This window comes from Dromaius novaehollandiae, chromosome 7 (assembly GCF_036370855.1).
Source record: "Dromaius novaehollandiae isolate bDroNov1 chromosome 7, bDroNov1.hap1, whole genome shotgun sequence".
NCBI lineage: Eukaryota > Metazoa > Chordata > Aves > Casuariiformes > Dromaiidae > Dromaius > Dromaius novaehollandiae.
Window position 1 is genome coordinate 47,481,570 of NC_088104.1, and position 22,189 is coordinate 47,503,758.

The following is a 22,189-nucleotide window of genomic DNA, read 5'->3' on the forward strand; positions in this document are numbered from 1 at the left end:
CCTTTTTCCCCGCACCAATGTCCCACATCAATGGGAGAGTTGGCTCTCTGTCAAATAGTAGCAGATGTTCTGGACCTTTCAAGTCTGCAGGAGAACACAGATACAACCTATCTGGGCATATCTACACACACAAACTGGGTCCAGCTGTCAACTAGTCTGCAGTCAATCCATTCTTTCAGGCATCTCAGCCAAATGCTAAACGGAAATTTTAAAGGACAATTCCCAGGTACAACTTATTGTAGTTAGTGACGGAGACAGAAAACCTGCTGCTCTTATAACTTCTTTCACAAAACCACTGCCTCCAAAGAAAATGCTGCATAACAACAACAAAAAAAACCCTAACGCTACCAAAGATACCTTCTCTAGATTCAGCTCTACTTTTTACGTTAAGAAATTCCTTGGAAGACAAAGTAAATGCACCACCCAAAGACACCTGCCACAACAATGTCTTCAACAACAAAACCACATTTGCTTGCCAGAACTAATTCACTGATCAGGAGGAAGCATTTAAAGGTACCTAATAAGTTTCCTTAGTTTTCTCTGTCTCTCCCAGTACAAAAGTGCCACCTTCATTATTTTCTGGCACTTACTGTACTTTCTAGAAGCAGCTCACTCATAGCCTAGTAACATAACTACCCAGAGTATGTTCTATCTATCCATAATATTATGTGCAATTTCAAACATACCTGAGAACATGTAAGTGATTACATGGTCCTAATAATGTAGGAATATTAGATTTTAAGATTTTAGTTTATCATCATTAAAACAGTTCATAACCCAATTAGCTAGAGATCTTCCCATTGTTACACAGAACAAGGAGTAAGACTTGCAATTATGTTACAGTGATGGGTAGCTCTCATCTCTTCTCCGAAAGCATCTATGACACAGTTTGAGGCAAGCTCTGTGAGCAAGTCATGAAGAATCAGGACTGACACACACTTGCCTCTTCTTCAGAATAGGAAGTTCTGTTTCTCTTAAAGGCAGTTTATGACAAGGATACACAGTGTTTTCAGAGAACCAGCAAAAACCTGATGACACACGAGTACTGTAAGCTGTCCTGAAGTTACTGCAGTTCTCACAACAGCTAGGTATTGTATCTAAAACTTCTGTTCCTAGGTGGTCAACTTTACTACCTAGAAATGCCTACCACAATGAAAGTTAGAAAGTCTTATGAACGTAACTGTTAAAGGTGCAAAGTGGGAAGATTATGGGATGCAGACTGCTTGGAAAACAAACAAACAAACAAAAAAAGAAAAAAAAAACCCCAGCTGCGTAGCCCGAATCATGATTTCTCAACAATTGATGTTGGCATTGTTACAAAAATTTAAATGAAACAATACACAATAATAGAAAAACTTGCTTGTACCTAAAAGCATTCATTGGCCTAAAAGACTTAGAGCCAGCAACACAAATCATCCCAAGTTAAATTCTACACTCCTCCATGAAGGCAACTTGAGAAATAGCAGGTGGACTCCCCTGGAAAACTGAGAGCATTTTCTAGCACACCTTGAAACCAGCTCCAAACTTGAAATGCAACACCCAGTCAGAATCTGAGCGAGTGGGTGGCATTCATTCCTTTGCTGTTCGCACCCTTATCACCTTAGCCTGGCTCCTCAATTTCTGCTGCGGTCTGCTTCCCTATATCCAGTGGGTAGGGTACGTACCTGTGTGAGGGAGCAAGTGAGTGTGTGCATCTGTAAAATGCTCAAGTTTTGCCCATACTTGTGAGAGCAGGGGAAAGGAGAAATGCTCCTGACTCATGCCACAGGCACATAAAACTGGTTGGGAGAGATGGCAATCAGAACTCCTGTGTCCACCTCCTCTCGTACTGACCTCTCCTTCTGTGCTCATTCAGCAGGCGCACAGGACAGCAGTAAGCTGCCCACTGCCTGTGCCCATTTGCTCCAGACCTTCGCAAAGGTAGGGCAATGACCTACAAACCTGCTGCTGCCAAATAAGACTCAGACTGCACCATCTGGTTAGGCAGTACAAAGCATGGTACGTCTAAGGTGAACCATGACCACCCCCTTAGTGAATGAAACCCACTAACTTTTAGTAACTTCCAAGAAAAATATGGCATTTCAAGAAAAAGCAGAAGGTCTGCAAGAAAAGGCCAAGGAGATGTAATAACAACTCTTCAAACCTATAAAAAGGCCCTGCAAAGAGGAAATGACAAAGAATAACTGTTTAAATTGAAGCAAGAGAAAACATGGATGCTTGGGAAGAGCTTTTTAACCATGCCAGTAGTTTTCCAACAGATGGCCATTTCCCAATGGTTTTGGAGTCTCCAAGACAAAAAGTTTTAAAAACAAGCCCGATACCCCTCTTACAATGACCTCTAGTCCTGCTATTTGAAATCAGTACAAGACAGACACTCAAACCTGTATGTTTCCTCCTTTTGCTAAATGCATTCAATTAGCTTGTGAAACAGAACTTAAGAGTCAATTTCCCTCATTCACTCTGCTGCTTCCTCCTTGCAAAGTTTCATTTAATGAGAGCAAAATGAACAAAAAAGAAGTAAAAGCAAAGCATCTGGGACCAGTCACAATTCTCAGAGTCCGAAACAAATGTTAAACCAACTTAGAGATTATCACAACAGTTACTCCTCATACAAGATCCTTCAGTAAGGACTTCAAAATGTATTTCTGATGTCCTACCAAGGACAATATTGGATGATTTACTAAGTAGGGTATATGGCACACTAATGCATATTAACGAACAAAACTGAACAGATATGAGTGGCGCACTATTTTCGCTGCTAGATTTATTCCAAATGGAAATAAATCCCTTTTTATTAAGATAAAATAAATGTTGATACCTATCCTTTTTTACCCCCGAAATCAGTGGCGGCTGGGGAAAAAAAAAAAAAATTGCCCATAGAAAGGATGTTTGGCTATAGCAAATTCTTAAAAATCTGCAGAGATGTAATAGATTTAACCATGAACTTGTCTGATGAAAAAAGTCAAATTCAGTAAGCAGTGGGGCCTGGAATGCACCATTTTCAAGGTTTGCCCCACCACTGGCAACAATACAAAAAACTAAAGTTCTTTGCTCCAAAACATTATTTACTTTGCAATGCATGTATACAATAGCAGGTGATTTTACTGGGAAGGGCATGGATAAAAACATGCCTGAGACTGTGTAGCAGCAAAATGGGAACCCTCCAGACACTTCAAACGCGGCCTGCCAAAGACAGCAGAATGATTTTTATTTGAGTCAGGGTCTGGAGAGGTATGTGCAGAGCATTCTGCGGGAGAGCCCTTCATCTTACATACAAGCATGCATATGTTTTTAACCTTTTACCAAGATAGGCCTCAATCCCATAACCACGCTACCTTCTATTAGGGCAAGGGAGAGAGGACTACAGGGTGAGGTGGGGAGATGAAAGATGCTGTTATGCAACTGATTTTATATGGGTGTGGCTCACTGGTTTGATTAGCTTACTTATTATTTGCATTACCAAAGTACTCTGAGGCGCTGCTAGGGTTTCCATATGTTAGGCCCTGTATAAAAGCAATGAAAAAGTTCTCCTCATCTGCCCTTCATTCCCCTTTCCCCAAACAGCATGCTGGTAGGAGCTGAAGGCGGAAGGGGTACAAAAAAGCCCACAGCCAAGCAACAAATCAACACTGGAACTGGAATAAGAATACACTGCCTCCCACTGCAGTGCCCTGGTCAGAAAACACTCTGGATTTTCAAGCAGCATCAGACCTGAAACAGTCAGTCAAAATAAGTGGGCTGTGCAAAACACTGGGAGATGGTAAAGCAAGCAACCACGACTAGAAAAATAGCCAAATGCTTTCTAATCATGCTTTCTGTTCCAGAATCACCTCAGCCACAGAATTCATCACCAGTCTAGTGCCCACGAGAGGGCAGCACGTGGCAGCATACAGAACAGGACAGCCCATCAGCACACAGCATACTAAAATTCCTTCCAACATCAAAATTAATACAGGTATGGGGCATTTAAAAGTCTGTGGAGGCCTGGGAACCATGAGCTCTTTTTTTTACTCAAGCATTGGAAAAATAAAGACAATATGAGGAAGCACTAACAACTTTGGCAAGTGGAGATGCAAAGGATGGGCTAAAATATGGAGTACGGAGTATGCATTTGTGCATAGAATGATGCCTTTGCTTACTGTAATTGAATGTGCACTCAAACTAAGCACAGCTGGGTTCCTGAAACTGAAAGCTAAAAAATGTAATGTTTTTAATGTAAAATGTAAGTTTTGCAGACTCTGTCATTCCCAACGTTTAAATAATTTAAGCAGTTAAAAGACAAAAAAGAGATGGTTCAGGGGAAGTGTCAGCTTTAACATTCATGACCTAGCACCTGAATTTGGCATTTGATGCTCTGGGATGCAATTCCAACATCGAAGAAATGAAGCATACTATCTCCAGTATTTGCTCAGTCTTTATACATTTGCCCTCCCTCTGACACTAGAACTGTTTTCAAGAGTGAAGGTGGTGCACGTGGAGACAGGAACCTCACATCTGTCCTCCACTTCTAGAACTAACATGAAAAAGGAATATGCCCAGACCTACACATTTTTTACAAAACGTTACAATATGTTCCCTGCTCAGGTTGCCCCAACATATTGCCCCCTACTTCCAGTTGAACAAGGTGTGGGCGCAGCAACAGCATAGGATTTTAGTCATGTGTTTGACAGATGTTCTAATACCCCAGCATCAAATGAAGGTTCAAAGCACCATGATGTTTAAAACACTAAGCACATTCATCAGATGTCTGAATATAAACACTGTCTTGACAATACTCTTCTGAAAGCAAGTGGAAACAGTAAAACTCAAACTGTATGTATATTTAAATCTGCAGTTTGTTGCATTATAAGAACTTATTAACATAGCAACATTGCCAATAGAAGAAATAATTTTGTATTTTCTGTAATGAAGAGAAGCTTGTAAAGGAAACTCTCCTCCCCCAAGTTCAGTGAAAAATTAAGCCTTAAACAATGGAATTTATTCCCTTCTACAACTGTGCAGTTTACATTGGATATCTTTATATGCTGCTCTTTAATTATACACTTTCCTTTAACTCCCTCCTACACTGCACAATTAACAATAATCCTTTCTTAATGTTGTACAGATGTAAAGTTATATGAGAAAGCAACCCTATTTCCTCTTTCAAAAAGAAAATCTGATTTTGATATTTTTGCAGGGTCTAAGTTGCCAGACTCTATACTTCATTTACTGTATGAAGAAACCTCTTATTAGATAGCTAAAGGGCATTCAAGTCATGACTTTTTTCTCTTAGATGCCATCCAATCCAACACCACTTTTCTGCAATCTGTCTTCACCTCTTGATAGGAGAACTATAGAAAAGGGACAATGTTATCTTTAATATCAGAAGGCATTTTAAGTAACAACACAGAGGAGTAAAAGGCAAAGAATATCTGAAGGCTATAAATCCTTGAGAAAACAGTATACCTTATTTTGTGACAGAATTATTTTGACAGAAGGCACCAGAATAAAAGACTAAAATTCACAAGCAAATATTCAATTTAAAAAAAATCATCCCCATCTTTCTATTAACCTGCGAGATTACCCGAAATTAGTACCATGAGAATATCATCCTTAAACTTTGTTTTAAAACAGTAGTAACTATACTGATCTTATTTCTTGTACATTTAGTATAAAGATGACAAGGGTCTAGTCAAACAAGTAGTTTGCACTTCAGTGCAAGGATATCCCCATTTATACTTTTATAAGTGTAGATTTTTTTAAATATGGGATTATCTGGAGTACATCTTGTTCAACAAGACTTCAGAGTGGCATTCTTCTGTTTCATCTGTAGTACATGTGTAGGTCTGTGACAGACTATGCTCTTCTCAATTCTTTAGACACATGTCAGTGGTTTGCTTCACATCTTTTGGAGCCTGGAGTGCTACCTCTCTTTTCAGCATTGCTCTGCAGAAACATGTAATGCCACTAGTAGCCTTCCACAGCTGAACTGGAGGACAGATAATCATGGAATACTTGCAAAAAATTATTACAATCAAATTTGATTCTATTCCAGTAAGGCATTCTCTACTATCTGAATTTTATCTCTTCAGAACCAATACGGTGGACAGGGATCTTTAACAAAAGAACAACCTGAAATGCTGTACTTTACAATTCTCCTTGTTATTACTGAGAATGAATGAAAAAACTGCAACACTTCATTCTGTAAATTAGGATTAATGCTCCTCTCATACTGGGGGTTGGGGGAAAGGAGGAAAAAAAACACTTTTTGAGCAATTGTCTAAGTTTGCCTGTTTCCTTTTTCCTCTACGTTCTCTTCAGCCAGCTTCTTGACTGCTGGAAAGATATTGAAAGGCAGAAAGAAGTACAGCATATAAGAAACTGGACTAGTTTTAGAAAAACACTTTGAACATAGCCAATCTAAACAGCACTACATTGCAATTACATACCTTTTTGCATACTGTGACCATCCAGGAACAGGAGTACTTGCAAAAAATACACTGCCCCAAAAAAACACCACAGGTCACAGCACTTAGGAAATGACTATAAATTTCTTTTGATCCATTAACAGAACAGGAACTATTCATCTGAAATCTCTGGTCCAACCAATTATCAAGTAGCAGCAGCAAAACACCACATCCATATTACAATGGCAAGCACCCATATTACAAAAGCCTGCTATCACTCCTGATTTCTGATACAGAAGTGAGTCACAGTGCAAATATAATCATACTTTAAAAAAGTCAAAGCATTGTTTTCCCAGAGCTCTGATGCTAAATAGCATGTTACTCAAAGACATCATACTTACTAAAGTCTTAAATGATGGAAAGAAACGTCATCCTGTTCCAGCCAAGGCCCCTTGTCAAACTTCAGGTACTCAATGTCTTCAATCACCTGGAATCAGAGGATAAAAGTACACTAAAAGGTGGTCTGATCAGAAGTTCCATTCTCTTTAACAGTTCCCCTCACCCAAATCACTGAAATAATCAACATATTTGATTTAACAAGTCAGCCAGCAGGAAGGTTTCACTGCTAGAGCAACAATACAGATACTAGAATTCCCATGATCGAAAACCGTATTGCTGGAGGCTCTGGCCCTGCCAAAAGCATCAGATAGACACATGGGGTCCAGTTCTAAAGCTCCTGGTGCTCCGAATCCTAGCGAGCAGAGGATGACAGGGACTAAATAGGCTGGGAGGTGCAAGTTCTTACATGCTCTAAAGTACTTTTGCTCAACCTGACATTCATTGAGGGTAGAAGGAAGCAAAAAAATGCTACCTCAAAAGTACAATGAGAAGGAAACAAAAACAACAGCCTAAATTTAGCCCTCTGTCATAGCAAACAAAAGCCATCACACTCCATGCTACATAGGAAGTCTGTTTTTTTTCAAAAGGCTCAGTAGTCCATTAATTAAGAAAAGGTTGAGGAGCAATACTACATAGCAACCAACTATTCCACCTTGCGGCAATTGTTTCTTGGTGCTGTTGTGCAGGGTTCACACAATGGAAACTGATGAATATTTCAGGCTGGAATACCCTAATATACTTAAAGCAGCCATAGTGACAGAAGTCCAAAGGCTCCCAATTTGATTGGTCATCAAAAACTACCCATGCATGTGCACAATCTGAGCGGAAAGTAAAGCTAAAACTCACAGCACTGCACCAAGGACAACTATCAAGTAACACCATCTCAAAAAACCACTCCTCCAGCACCTCAAAGGTTATCAATGCTATATTTGAGCTTCATTTACAGACTGGCTCCATCAGAAAACACATCTTTGCTGGCACACTGGATAATTGCTTAACACAAGCATGATGTGATTACATACAACTGACTTGATCTGAAGGAAATCTGAACTAGTGTTGGGAGGATGCACTGAAGCTATTTTATAAATCCTTGAGGTGGGGATAATATCTTAAAACAACTTGAGAAGGAATGGATCAGTAGAGCTCCAAATATTATTTCACAAAGGCCCTCTCCAAAAACAAAAAAAAGAAAAAATGCTACTGAGGTCAGGACCACAATCCTGATGACAAATTCTCGTTCCATTGACAACAAGCAAGCAGGTGCCAGCAATAAAGCAAGTGATGGAGTAATAAATGAAAAGAAGCTTCTATTATTTGCCACGTACTAAATCCACAGTAATCTATTCCCTGCAGTCTGAGAGAATGCTAAATCCCATTTATTACCACTTAAAGGGAAAGGGCAATAAAAAAAAGTGTTATTACAAAGGAGTCTCAACTATAACGGTCCGTTCTATTACCAGTATTACATTTTATGGTAAGAGGTAGCTTAGAGATACAACCAACTGCACGATGATTTTACTTGAGCCATTTGTATTGCTTAAGGACTAGATTTGCTGACAAAGACTTCAAACATACACTTGACATGTGACAATATCAAAGCATATTTCAAACTTCAAGCAAGTTCCTATTTAACCATTTTTGATCTCTTACAAATAAGCAAAGTTGGCAAGCCAGATACTGTAGCCAAGAGCATGGGAACCTACCTTTCACATAAAGAAAAAATATTTATATATATATATAGGTGTAAAAATATAAATACTGTATTTTTATATATTTTAAAGTATATTATATATATTATTGTGTGCACGTGTGTATATATATAAAGATTTAATAGCAACAAGAAATTTCTAGACTGCAAAGAGATATTGTCCCAATCCCTTCCAGAAATCTTTTCATTTAGAATAGGCTCAGATGTATCCACCATTTTCCAGTTTGCACTCAGATTTCAGGATCCCTATGTACTGGAGAACCACATGACTTAGACACTCCTCAAGCACAGTAAGAGCTCAACAACAGTCAGAGAACATTTATGTTTGCTGCAGTTGGGATACTGGTTCTTTGAGGTGGGGGGTGTTCCTGAGCTTGCATGGCAGGCCCCATCACAAATCCTGTCATATTTAATAAAATGGCTCAGATATAAACTTGTATTACCTGCATTTGAACATCATAGACTATCACTTCATTCATTCAAGGATGTAAAGAGAAAGAAAGATGTATGGTAAGTTAATTCAAATACCTCTTATTCTTAATTTAAATGCCAAACATTCAAATTCCTATTAGATATGAAAAAAAAAAAAAAAAAAAGCTACTTTACGCCACGGCAAAGCTTTGGAAACTACTGATCATGGCTGATGACAGGAATAATAATAGAGTTTCTAACAATAGGGCTCAGAAGATGTTGAGGGGTAAGAAAATCAGTATCCAGATTAGTTTTGCACACTCTTATTACCGTATCAGAAGACATCTTTCATCTTTTCCAGTAGCTTTTTAACAATGGTATTAGCCCCCTACCAGGCTAGAAGAGCAGCTTCTTAATTCACAAGGAATGCCTTGACATCCCCTGGGAATTAGCAGCAAGTGAATGATTTAAACCTAACCAAGTAGCACAACATATACTAATGTCCAGGAGAGATCAGTTTTTAATATACTGGAGAGCATGCTAGGATTTGGAAAAAAAAAGTTTTTCAATAATCAGACTCTCTTCCATAATCTTTGCAACTAAGCCAATTCAAACAATATGTAAAACCTAAGCTTATTTTGTGGGAACTGGTAAGTTCTGTTGTTGGAAGAACTATGGGTGGGAAGGTGGGAGGAGCAGGGGATGACAACACTGTTATTGTTCATATAATTTATGGAGAGAATGACACAATACCTGAGGTGAGGGTACTCTAGAGAGTTGAATTTTCCCCAACTTCCTCTTCATAGGTTTCTTCTTTAAGCAAGAGACGGACATAGGGAGCAACTCAGGATTCAACCCTACAGAATTCAGACTACGACTTGCAGGAAGGAGCTTAACCCGTACATAGCATCTGCAACGGGACAGTTTTCATGGGATACTTCTGAAGTCTTTCACTTCTGCACAGACAAGGGACGCAGCACAAAGCTTATCTCTCTATGGGCTCCCATCTTCAGCTTCGTCTGAATTTTTGCAGACTTGTGATGCTGAATAAAACTGACACATAATGCAAAATACTGCATTCACAAGCACAGAGGAAAGGAAACATTTCCTGTGAAGTTTGCAAACTATCCCCCTTCTTCCCCCCTTCTCAATATCCATTTTTTTTTCATTGAGCAACCTTTTTATTTTCAGTTTTATCCTCAGGTAAAAGCAGTCTGAAACATCCTAAATAAACAAACTCTATTTTAGCCTTACAACTCCTTTAGCCTTACAACCAGTGTTAAAGATAATATGAAACATCAGCTCAGCACACCTAAGAAATGTAAGTCATTTCTGTAAGTTGTGCATGTCTGCTATGAGCAAATCAACAGCCATTGAACTCTAAATTCATAAAAAACTAACCTCCCAAATTGCAAAGAGTCTATACATCAAAGCTACCTAGCAGGTAAACATCAACATCTATTAACAGCATACATCTGTGTACACAGAACCCTACAAGCCAAAAATAATTCCCTCCTGCCATCCCTTTTTCCCAAATTTCAATTATTTAATTTCAAAGATAAATTGAACCTCAACAGAGGGGGGGGAGAAACCAAAAAACTTCATTTTTTCAAACGGAACCAGTATTAGTTTTTATAGCTAAAATCAGTAATGAAAATATGAGATCATCTTGTAATGTGTCTTCAAAGTAATTAATCCTTCCTCTAGTCCAGATTTGTCCAAACAAATTAATAGGGTCATCAGTATGCACTCTGCTTATGTTCAGTGATGATATGAGATTGGTGAGCTTGGTGGACTCTCTACTTCAACAGTAAGAGCTTTAGGCCAATTTTAAAGCCTGATTTACATGATTAAAATAAAATCCCCAGCAATGTATTTTACTACAAAATTCAGAGAGGAAACAAATGGCTTTATTCTGGCCACTTCATGTGCACTCAGAGAGAAAGAGGGGGAGAAAACAAGCAGATGATAAACAACCACCCCCCCCCAACTCTTCCTCTTCTGTTTCCTCTACGAAACATCTGTAGCTACCCACTTAAAACACCATGGCTCTCAAATCTTGCCATCCTTTCTTTTATGATGTCCTGAAAGCTAACTATAATTGCTCAATAATCTCATCCACACCCTGACCTCTTTTTTTTTTTTTGTTCATTTCAGCTTCTTCCCTTCTTTTTTTTTTTTTTTTTGTCCCTCAAAAAAAAAAAAAGTCTTCCTGGTATTCCTAGGATGCTAATCTTGCCTCTTCATAGAGGATGCTTCTCACTGAAAAGCAGAATTCTCATTGAGGCTGCAAATGTGTGAACTTCAGACTGGGAGTGCACACCAGGCACTGTATGCATTATTCCTTCAGCATGCAAGCAGGGACTCCCCAATCCTGCTAACACGAAAGTGTATACCTAACTTTTTACGCATATGAGAATAATGAGGTTGTATTCTCCATTTTTCACATATTTACTCAGAAGACTGAAACCTCAGAGATCCAAGAGCTACTTGGATGCAGAGTAATTTCAGGACTGAATAAGATAAAATGTGAAGGTTAATTCCCTTCAGTCATTTCTGGAAAGTGATACAGAGAGATTTACGTCAGAATTTTCAGGTGGAAAAGGACACAGGTAACCAGATGCATGAATAAGGGTGACTCTCAGAACAAAAGGAAAGTCCTTTGGCTTTTAAAGTTTCAAAAAAGCCTCATTTGGGGGAAATTTCTCATTCTGCAATACTCCAAAAACAGTTATTTGCAAGTAGCTGCCTACCTCAAATGCATCTCCTGAGTGAATTCCTATTTGTCTGCTGCCACACTGAAGCCATCAGCCCTTTTTTGGGGTATAAACTCAAGCCGTTTCACAAGTCTACTGTTTGATAGCTATTATTTTATAATCTCTATTATCAAATGTAATGGAAATCCAGGCACAACAGGGTAGGACCCAAAATGTAATGCCCAACCATTTTTTTCATAAAAGGAACTAAAATGCATAGAAATGCACAGAAATGTGCTTAATGGAGTTTATAACTTTACTATCAGGAAAGTCCTTACTGACATTTCCTGCTTCACATAAAGCTTTTGCACAAGAACATGAGGATATTAGATACAGGCTACCGTAATGGGCAAGGCCAAATAAAACTAGAGGGGAAGTTTACTACAGACTTCAGCTGAAACAGATTCATCATTGAGCACAGTAGTAGGAACTAAACTCAAAAATCCAGGAGATTTTCCAGTCCCTTGCCCCTAGCATTAAGCTTTGCCATCTTGGTCAAGCAAAATGAATGCAAACTAATGACAATAACATTATGCTTCCTCTGACAAAGGTAATACTACTGCCGTATATGCTCTAGCACATGGACACAAAAGCCAGAGCTCTACCAACTGAAGACAAGGACAACAGTGAGTTTTTCATTATTCTCTTCTAGCCTGTTTGACAGAAAACGCAAACTCAACTTCAAAATGTTCTTGTAAGATTCTAACAAAAACCTCTTACTACTCCTAATTTTTCAACAGTACCCTGGCCACAGTGGCACCAGTGTTCTTGTCACCCAATGGGAACTATCAGCCCTGATCACAATTAGTTCTCTCTAAAAGCCTGAAAACAGTATTTTGGGATCTCCAAGGCTCACTGCTACTCTAGTGAGACTTCCTGAGTGAGAGATCATAGCAGTGATAGGCTACCTGCCTGCAATACCTAGAAAATGTTCAAATATATTTAATATACAAGAACTCTACCACAGCAGTAAGCAGCCAGAAACCTCCCTTGTTATTAACACCAAGGTTGGGCTTAAAGATCTTTTAATTAAGCATCAACTTGGAGGTTTAGCAAAGAAAGGCTCTCAGATACGTCCCACAGCAAGAAGGAAGTGCCCTCACAAACCTATGTGTAGTGCAATAGGTGGCCTACTATTTATTGAAGGAATGTCATATAAGGTGTAGGTGGATGAATAGGTGTGATATGCATACTGAAAGGAAGGTTGTCTCCCTTTTCCATCCCATTCTTTATACTCTTTTCTCTGCTGTTCAAGTAACTGGTAGTTGGAATCAGCTGGTTTGAGGACTTCCATCTGGGAAGCCTCAGAGCCAGCAAACCAAGTAACACAAAAGGAAAAAAAGGAAGGTGTGAACTAAGGAAGGTACCTCGGTGTGCTTTGACCCTGCAGCCTTTGCCAACCGTACTTGCACATTTTAAGTTCTGCTTCAAAATAAAACATACTGCTTCACTCTTGAAACAGGGTTCTGCCTACATATGAAGCAGAACACTGTCAACATTTTAAAAAGAACCATAGTAATGCCATTTGCATGGGGCTTCAGCAAGTACCCTGTTATCAGTGCTGGACTGCCATCTTGATATATTTACTTCCGTAAGGATTATGTTCTTTCCAAAGGGAGCAAGGATGCTCTGCTAGATAAGCTGTTTGGGGGGGAGGGGGGGTGCTTAAAAGAAATCATCATCCTCTCATCGGTACAAATAGAGTGGGAAAAAAAAGAAAGCTTGGAACAAGCAGCCTAAATACTGTATTGAAATTGGTAAAAATACCATTATACATATGGTCTCTAAATACCACGTACTTACTACATGCTAAAATAAGAATATTTAAAATATACCCTATTAATGCAAACCAGCCTATTATGCTTTCCCTTTCTCCGCTTCTCCAAAATAGTGAGTTTTCCATCTCAAATAAAGTAATCACCCTGACACTTCTCTCCTTCCAGCTTATTTAGAAATGAGTCATCTACTAATATGTAAAGATCTGGGCCTATTTACTCAAACAGAAAGCAATATAACCAGACTTTCATTCTTTTCCTCTGTAACAAACACAAGGAGAGCATTAAATGGATCCCAGAAGGACATATCAGGGCCTTTAAACAAGAAACACAGAGGATGAAAGCATTCAAATCAGCAAAACATCAGAAAATGTGATTTTTAGTGCAGCTGACACCCTTATTGCCACTACAGAATTCAAAACAGCTTTGAGGGATTCATTGTGCAACTTTCATCCCTAGAACTGGAACAGACACTACAAACATGTTCAGAATTATATAAGGCTTGGACATTGGAATTATACCTAGGCAGTGGACAACGACTACAGAGAAAAGTTAACTATCAGGAAGCAAAAGGCTTCAATTATCCCACTAGTAACCTTCCACAAGCAAGTATGTCTGCTGAAATAAGGCAAACATGTTACACCTACTCTGGAAATAACGGTCTGGAGTAGGAGGAAGCAGTCATCTCAGGCTAATCCTGTCATATACTAAGAGGTGATTTCTGGCAATGAGATGGCAATTTATCTGGCTTGGTCCAGGACTAGCTTGTCTGACCAAACCGTTTGGAGAAAAAAGATTGCGGTTCAGATACCACGTGCTAATCAATATAGATGAATAACCCAGGTTAAAAAGCTGATAGAAGAGTTGGTTATCAAGCTGTTCGCGATAACCAAATAATGATCAGCTTTTAGAAAATAACAGTTATTTTACTGCATAGGAACTCGTGCATGAATCCAGATCACAGAAAGCTGCATACTGGCAAAAGCCAAGAGACAGACCTTACACTAGTAGAAAGAGTCTCAGCTGAACAGTGGGGGTGACTTACCTCTTGGTTTATGCCATCAGTCCCCAAACTGAGCTATGCAGAGCCACGCCCATCCCACCAACCACTTCAAACTGGGAAGCTGACCGAACAGCCAAACACTGCAGAGCCCAGCAGAGACTCAGGAGATGTTATTTTCATCTGCCTCACACTATTTCCTTGGAAAAATCAAATTTGGAAACACTTGGCATAAGTTACATCAGCCCAAAGACTCTTTTACTAGTAATGATCACGTGATCTGTAGTAGGCTTTGCTTACTCAGATACCCAGATAATTTAGCAATGGAACGGGGCGGGAAGGAGGAAGATTTCCACTCTGCTGACTAACAAAACTACAATCACTCATCAAAACTTTGTAGCACAGATATAGCCTACATCATTGCCATAACAGTAAAACAGTAGATGCATTAGTTACCTAGCAAGACAACAAAATAGATTGGTGTTCACTTTACCTTTTGCTCTCGGAACTTTAAAAAAAAAGTTGAGTCAGTTTTGCCATATTAACACTAAGGTACGACTTTGACATTTGCCACATTGATTATCCAGAAAAGATGACAGGAACAAACCAGGAAAGACAACAAATCTTTTCACATGTAAAGGCAGTTTTACAACCAATACATGCTGCAAACTCTTACCTTCTCCACATCCTCTACCTCACTTGCAGTGTACTGCAAAACTTCACTGGTCTCACTGCAAAGAGAAGAAATTTTTAATTCACAGGATGCAACTGCTATGCCTGTCCTCTCTCCCCTGCTCCAAAATGAAGCAGAAATGAAGTTCAAAGGCACAATAATAGCAGCATTCAAAAATTTTAGAATATTTATTTAGAATATTTATGGAATTCTTGCAATAAAATTCCTATTAGATCTGTAAGTTGTTTCTTTCCTGGTACAAAATTGTTTTTAAAGAACAAATTTTCTGTGATATCTACATAGTTTTAGTTCCAAAAAACTCCCATCTATGAATTTGTTTCCATTTCACTTGTGTATATTCACCCCAATTACAATTTTCCAATCTATCTGAAGCCCAGTGTCATCTTTAACCAGTCATAACCAAAACTTCAGTGGACTTTCAATTTTATAGCAAGTACATTAATACTCATGGATTATTTTTAAGAAAAGAATAAATTTATTTATCATTATTTACTAGGCCTGAGCTAACTGAAAGAAATACAACACAGGTTCTGGGATATGTAAGTAGAAAAATATTTACAACATGTAACAACTTCCTGGTTAAAAGACTGTTTTCCTATTCGCACAGCAGCCTTCAAAAAAAAGCCACTTGAGGAGCAGCACCATGGTCGCAGTTCCTATGTGAGCATTTTCCACTACTGTATACACACTGCTCGGCAATAGTTGCTCCCAAATTTGATGTAGCTCATGTGGAAGACTCACACTGTTCCTTTAGCTAACAAAAGCTTATCAGAAAAATGAAATGGAAACAAGGTACATCAAGCACCGTGAAGAATGGCTGAAGAATCTAGAAGAGCATCTGCAGACCTTTTTTCTTAGCATGACCACTTCCAAGTGGTTAATCAGAATTAAGGCAGGCAATCTAAACAGTGCTGCTGGAAGCAATCACATTACCAAAATAACATACAAATGCAGCAGTCCAAACTAGTTCCTGATCTGCATTAACAGTGGTCAGTCAGAACAGCTCTGGTTAAAAAAAAAACAAAAAAAAACCAAAAAACAAAAAACCAAACCAAACAAAACAAAAAAAAAGCTCATTTATAGAGTGCCTTTTATTCCTGTGAACCCCTAAACTCTTACAGAGTCAGTGACAAGCAGCTGGTTTGAGATTCTGCAGTGCTGCAGTTTAACTAGTGCATATAATGGGGGAACTATTTAAAGAGTCTGTTCTTAACTTGCGGGGGAAAAAAGAAGGGCAGAAGGACTCATACAAGTCTTCACAGTCACAGAACAGAAGAAAATAAATGGCATCCTTTTAAAGGGAGCTATTGTGACAGTATAGCATGCATACTCGCATCTTCAATTTCAACTGTCCTTAATCAGAACAAGAGGCCAGACTTGGCCAAATACAGAGCTTTATACTGGCAATTGCATTAACAGTGCAGATCAAGTCACTTGATGCTCTACAGATTATCAGGGCTTTCATTAAGAGGAAACAACTGCTCTGCAGAAGCAACACTGGATATGAAAGATAACATTGGTAATCTTAGGCTTAGGGTCCAGAAAAGAAAACCCAATGAAATACAAAAGCTGTCTGTTCAAAATCACCAAGTAGTATCTGCCACAGCACCAGCTTCACAAATCACTATCAAAAAAGACATTAAAAGGCATTCACAAACATGTCAGACTAGAAAGGAAGCATCAATTTTAAAAGAGCTAACCATATTATACAGGACACTCCACTTAGGGCAGCACCAAGTTGCTTCAATTAAATGGAACCAGAGAACAGGAATTTTACTAAGTAACAATCTATTTAATTTTCCTACTGCGTTTCAAGACATATTCAAGAAAAGCAAGACAGGAGAAGCAAACCCAAGCTTAAACATGGAAAGTGTACAGCCCAGGAATTTGTCTGAAAGTCTAAATAAAATTCTGTTTAGCCTGTCTGGACATGATTTTGGTTGTCCTGAAGAGCTAGGGAATCAAATACTTCCTTGTCTGTCCAGAGATTAACAGCAAGGCACAAAGTAGTTTAATGTATCACTCTGCAAGCCAGCAAACAAACAGTTAAAGGCAATTGGAGCTTCTGAATATTCATCCAATATGCAAGCTATCAGTAAGGTCCTGAATGTGCAAAGTGGAAGTTTCACACATTTAGAACTTTTCCATGTTAAGGGGACAGAGAAGTCCTTCTTCAGACCTGAGCACAAAGATTGATCTGACAAGCTACTGTAAACCCATACACTGACAAGGATGCCAACCAGAGGGTGTTTGCTTAAGAAGCGTACTGACCATGAACAGCCAAAGGGGGAAAGAGTTGACATCACAGCAGGACCAGCCAATCTACAATTTAGCCTCACTAAACAACACAGTATATTTCGGGGGCAGCATTTCTCTCCTCACTAGTAAATTCTAAACAGTTCTGCCCTCAGGGGGATGATAGTCCTAAGGTTTCCCACCCTCCCTCTCAGTTCTTAGCTCCCATTTCCCTCTGACAGCCGTGTATTAGCTGCTAATCTGTGGCGGATGCGCTCAGAGGCAGCTGACCATACACCACACCAACAAGTTTGCCCTATGTGACTGACAGCCTCAATACAAAGTTAGTCAGTTCAACTGCTGACAATTACACTGATATATCTTGGGAGCTGGAGCAAGAAAACAAGGGGATACAAGCAGGCTACAGCCAACTTCACACACAAACTAAAACTTTGTGTGATTAGAGACTTTGATGTAAAGTAGGCCTGGGTCTGTGACCTTTAAGTGTTGCCCTTCTAGAGCGTCATCTGTTTATGAGAGACCAAGATTATGTTCATGTGCTTTTAGGTTTTAAGACAATTTGATTTTTGACAGAGCTAAGAATTGGGACAGCTAACAATCTAGAATAGTCTCCACATCTCAAGTTTGCACTTCCCACATTCTTGCTTCCTAGCTAGAGAAAACCAGGAGAGCCTAGAAAAGAGCACCCTTAGTCTCTCAAAGCAGGCAGCAGTATAGTCTTTATTTAACAGCACTGACAAGCCCATCAAATCTTTTTCAAATGTGGAAGGCTGTAAGGTGTCTGTCTCATGAGGCAGAGAAACAGAACTAGAAAAGGGAACTAAAAGCTCTTATCTCAAAATCTCTTTCTCTGTCCCTTCACATCAAGAGGCTAACCAAAGCTATGACAAGTGAAAGGAATTTTTAAAAGAGAAAAATTGCAAGTGTTCAGATTCTCAAAAAAAGCCTGAAAAAAAAACTTACATTACATCACACTCCCCTCAGGTCACATGAATGCAAACACACAACTATAGCTATGGCACTCTATACATAGTTCCGAGGAAGCACTCCATCCACTCTTTCTAGCTAACAGAAAGAGTAGCAAAATGGCCTAATGCCAACCACATACAGTGTGCTGCCATAAGAGGGAGACAAAGACAGCACTTGTTTCTGCAGAGCAAAGAGGACAGCTGTAAGCAGTAACGGACCTGATTCCAGGCTTTGCTGCTGATGTGTCCTTTTAACTATAAACAAATTTATGTTACCCTGCATCTGACTCCATGACAATGAAGTTGTAATGACCTGAGACAGCAGGATGAAGAAATGGTCATGGCTTATTAGCTTTGCAATATATTAGACGAGTCAATTAATGAAATCTAATGAATTTATTTTTCTACAACTCTTCTCCCGCTTTGAATCTCCAGAGAGTCAAAAAATAGCACTCTAGAAAGGTCACACCTACAAAAACTTCATTTTTAATCATCCAGTATTGTAAAGGTGGCATTGGGTTTCTTGGACACAGAAGATAACTACACACATAGATAATAATACATGGATATTATGCCATGAGTGCAGTAGCCTGTCATTAGAACATAACGCTGTACCACACAGCACAAGGAGGATTTCTCAGATGACATGGTTTTGTTTGCTTATATCTGCAGAAATTTTAGGATCTGCACACATTTTTACTCAAAAATGTGTTTACTCATTGGACGACACAGTTTAGTTTGCTAACCTGATCTGCGGTATGAAAGTTTTCTTGTAAGCATCTTCAATGTTCTGGAGATAAGCAGCAGACACCTTTTTTTCATATGGCTAAAAATAAATAGAAAACAGAAGAAGAATGTTGTAAAGTTTGTTTTCTTTTCCCACTGAATGTCCTGCAACTGTCAGAAATTAGCAATAGGTAGATTCACATACTCTGACCTTAGACAAGATTGAATTTGTACTAGTGACAAACTAGTAAACTGTATTTCTTATTAACTTTATACCAGGTTAACTGAAAGCTCCCTGGATTTTATATCTGATGGAAGACCTATAAAAAATTAGCTTTGAGTCTAAAAATGACAGTTTTACTCAGTTAACATGAAAGCATCAAGCACCAAATTTCTTAATTTCACAATACTGGTCATCCATTCTCACAGTGACCCACACATTAATGTCAACAGTTCAACAGGTCTGAGAAAGCAATCAGCTGGGGAATTTGGAGAAGGAGACAGCCAACTGCGGCTGACAGCACTCAGGAAGCACAGAGAACTGTAGAGCATTTGAAAGAAACATGTCGTCTGGATGTGACTCCTGGCACGACAGCTACAAAGGCTGATTTTTAAGAGCACATGAGTTTTACAGAGTTTCTCGTGGCAGAAGTGGTCAAAGGGTTGATTTTTTTAGAACTAATGTACCAGAATAATCACACGGTCATCCTTGACACACAGTTCTAACACTTGAAGAGGACTAGAAGCTTTTCAGAAGCAGAATTCTGCAGCAAATCCTATAGAATTCATGCATAAGGGCCTGATTATGACAGATGTTAGTGGACAGTGACAGCAGTAAGAGAGAAAACTACCTCTCCTTTCTCTTGAATCCTCTTCTGTACCTCTGAGACAGGTACATCTATATAAATGACCAAGTGAGGTGGTAGAAATTCACAGATGCTTATCTCTTTGATTTCCTTGTAGTGATCAAGACCTGAATAAAAAAAAATTAAAAATCAAACACACTACAGACCTAAGAGCAGCACAGCTGAACACATACCCATACTCCAAATAAGGAACAGGAGCAACGATAACAGCATTAAAAATATAAACTATCGGGTAATCAAACTGCAACCACTTCTTCAGTGTTCTTCCAGCATTTACTATGCATATTCTACTCCCAAATAAATCATTTCTCCCACCAAAGTATTTGTAGTCTCCTCTTCTTTGCTGATATATTAGGTGTAGGCTAGGCTTTTCCTCAAGTAGGATTCAGAAGTTTTCAGGCTAAACAATCTTCCAGAAATAAAAAGCAAAAATCAATATAATTAAAACAGGAAGCTACAAGCACTGAAATGTAAGAATATTTAACAAACTAGTGATACCAAATGGAAATGTATTTCTGACTTAAGTTTGGAGAAACATAGGTTTTCCCCATCCTGTACAGACAGCTTCTCATAAAACAGTCAGACAGCTGCAACACTTAGATTACCTGAGGTGATCAATGGCTGCTGCTGCCTTCCGTTAGGCATAGTCTCATTAAAAAAAGAAAAAAAGAAAAAAAAAAGAAAAAAAAGAAGAAAAAAAAAAAGACTGTATTGTGCTAGCACAGTGAAGGCGAGAGTGTGGCAAAAGAGCATGCTGGAAATGTCCCGTTTCAGGAATACTGCTGGAGGAACAAGATGCTTTGCAAGAAGTACTTTTTATTTCCCCCATGGGGGGAAATCCAAGGGTGAGGCACACATTTGCACTTGTCCCCTGACGCATACACAAAACCATTCTGGAGGAAAGCAAATATTATAAAAGAGGTCAGCAACTCAGTACACTGTTTCCCTCCACACCTGTCTTGGAGGCATACTCTATACTACTGTTTCTCAATAGCTTTGTGCTCTGCCACTAGGAACAGCTAGGAACAGCAGACATTCGCTCCAAGAACATAGTAACCAGAGGATTCTGCTATTGGATTCTTTTATCACATCAGTAACTTAAAGCATCCTTTGATTAATAGTGTGATAGTTAAGAACACACCCTGACTCAATGGAAGCATCTTTTCAATATTTATGAATAGCATGGATTGCCTAGCTCAAATGCAAACATTCCTCAATAAGGCTTATTGGTCGAGCTAAAAATGTAGTGCTAGGCTTTCAAATTAAAATACTTCAGGAAAAAGTTAAAATCTACTGTACTTGGCACCCAGTAAGAAGTGGTCAGCTGTTTCTTTATCAAGGCATTTGCCATTTTAGGATTCCAGTGCAATTGTTAATTTGTTAACTGAATTTTATATTAAAGAACAAATACACACAAATGATTCTGCCCACTATAGAAGCATAGGTTCCTGGGCTTTGTTTGCCTCACCAACACAGATCAATAAGACACAGCTCATTATAACCAGCTCTCAGAACAAACTCATTCAGCGAGGAAGTTGCAACTTACAGCTAGTATTAAAAATCCCAAATATAAACTGCCTAAATCTAAACCAAATCAAATAGGACACCAGAAACACAAGGTAGTCAGAGAAACAACTATCTTCACCTCAGGAGTAGCCAAAACCCTAGGTTTGCCAAGAACAGGCAGAAACAATAATTTCAGTAAGAACTTACTTTGGGGACAATTGAAGACTTAGTTTTACAGCTCCTTCTACAGACTTTCAAACTTTTGCACAGCTTGACGTTTGTAAGGGTTAGCTGCAGCTGGTCTCCTATATACATCATGTAATTAACCCATTTCTAGCCCAGTGACAGAGACTCAATGAGTCTGCCCAAGACACACCAACACAGTAATACCGCATTACTCAAGAATTACAGAGTCCACAACCTAGAATCACAGAATTGCTGAAGTTGGAAGGAATTTCTGGAAATTGTCTAGTTCAACCACCTTGCTCAGAGCAGGGTCAATCAGAGTATATTGCTCAGGATTGTGTCTGGTCATGTTCTGAAAGTCTTCAAGGACGGATATTCCACAGCCTCTCCAAGCAAACTGTGCTAGTGTTTGATCACCTTCACAGTAAAAACTTTTTTCCCCCCCCTATGTTTAAGTGGAATTTCCTATATTTCACTTTGCGCACTTTGCCTCTCGTTCTTCTCACTGGGTGCCACTGAGAGGAGTCGGGTTCCATCTTCTTCACTCCCTCC

The 22,189-nt window shown here is 39.0% G+C and overlaps 1 protein-coding gene across 1 annotated transcript in view; it reads right to left on the minus strand.

The window, feature by feature from the left end:
- The window catches only part of NDUFA10 (NADH:ubiquinone oxidoreductase subunit A10), a 45,440-nt gene that overhangs the window by 17,283 nt on the left and 5,968 nt on the right, over positions 1 to 22,189 (minus strand). Inside the window, exons 5-8 of the mRNA XM_026112902.2 lie at positions 19,931 to 20,052; positions 19,100 to 19,179; positions 15,112 to 15,166; positions 6,788 to 6,873 (exon numbers count right to left, since the gene is read on the minus strand). Of these exons, the coding sequence (XP_025968687.1) occupies positions 6,788 to 6,873; positions 15,112 to 15,166; positions 19,100 to 19,179; positions 19,931 to 20,052 (343 nt within the window). The remainder of the gene's footprint in view (positions 1 to 6,787; positions 6,874 to 15,111; positions 15,167 to 19,099; positions 19,180 to 19,930; positions 20,053 to 22,189) is intronic.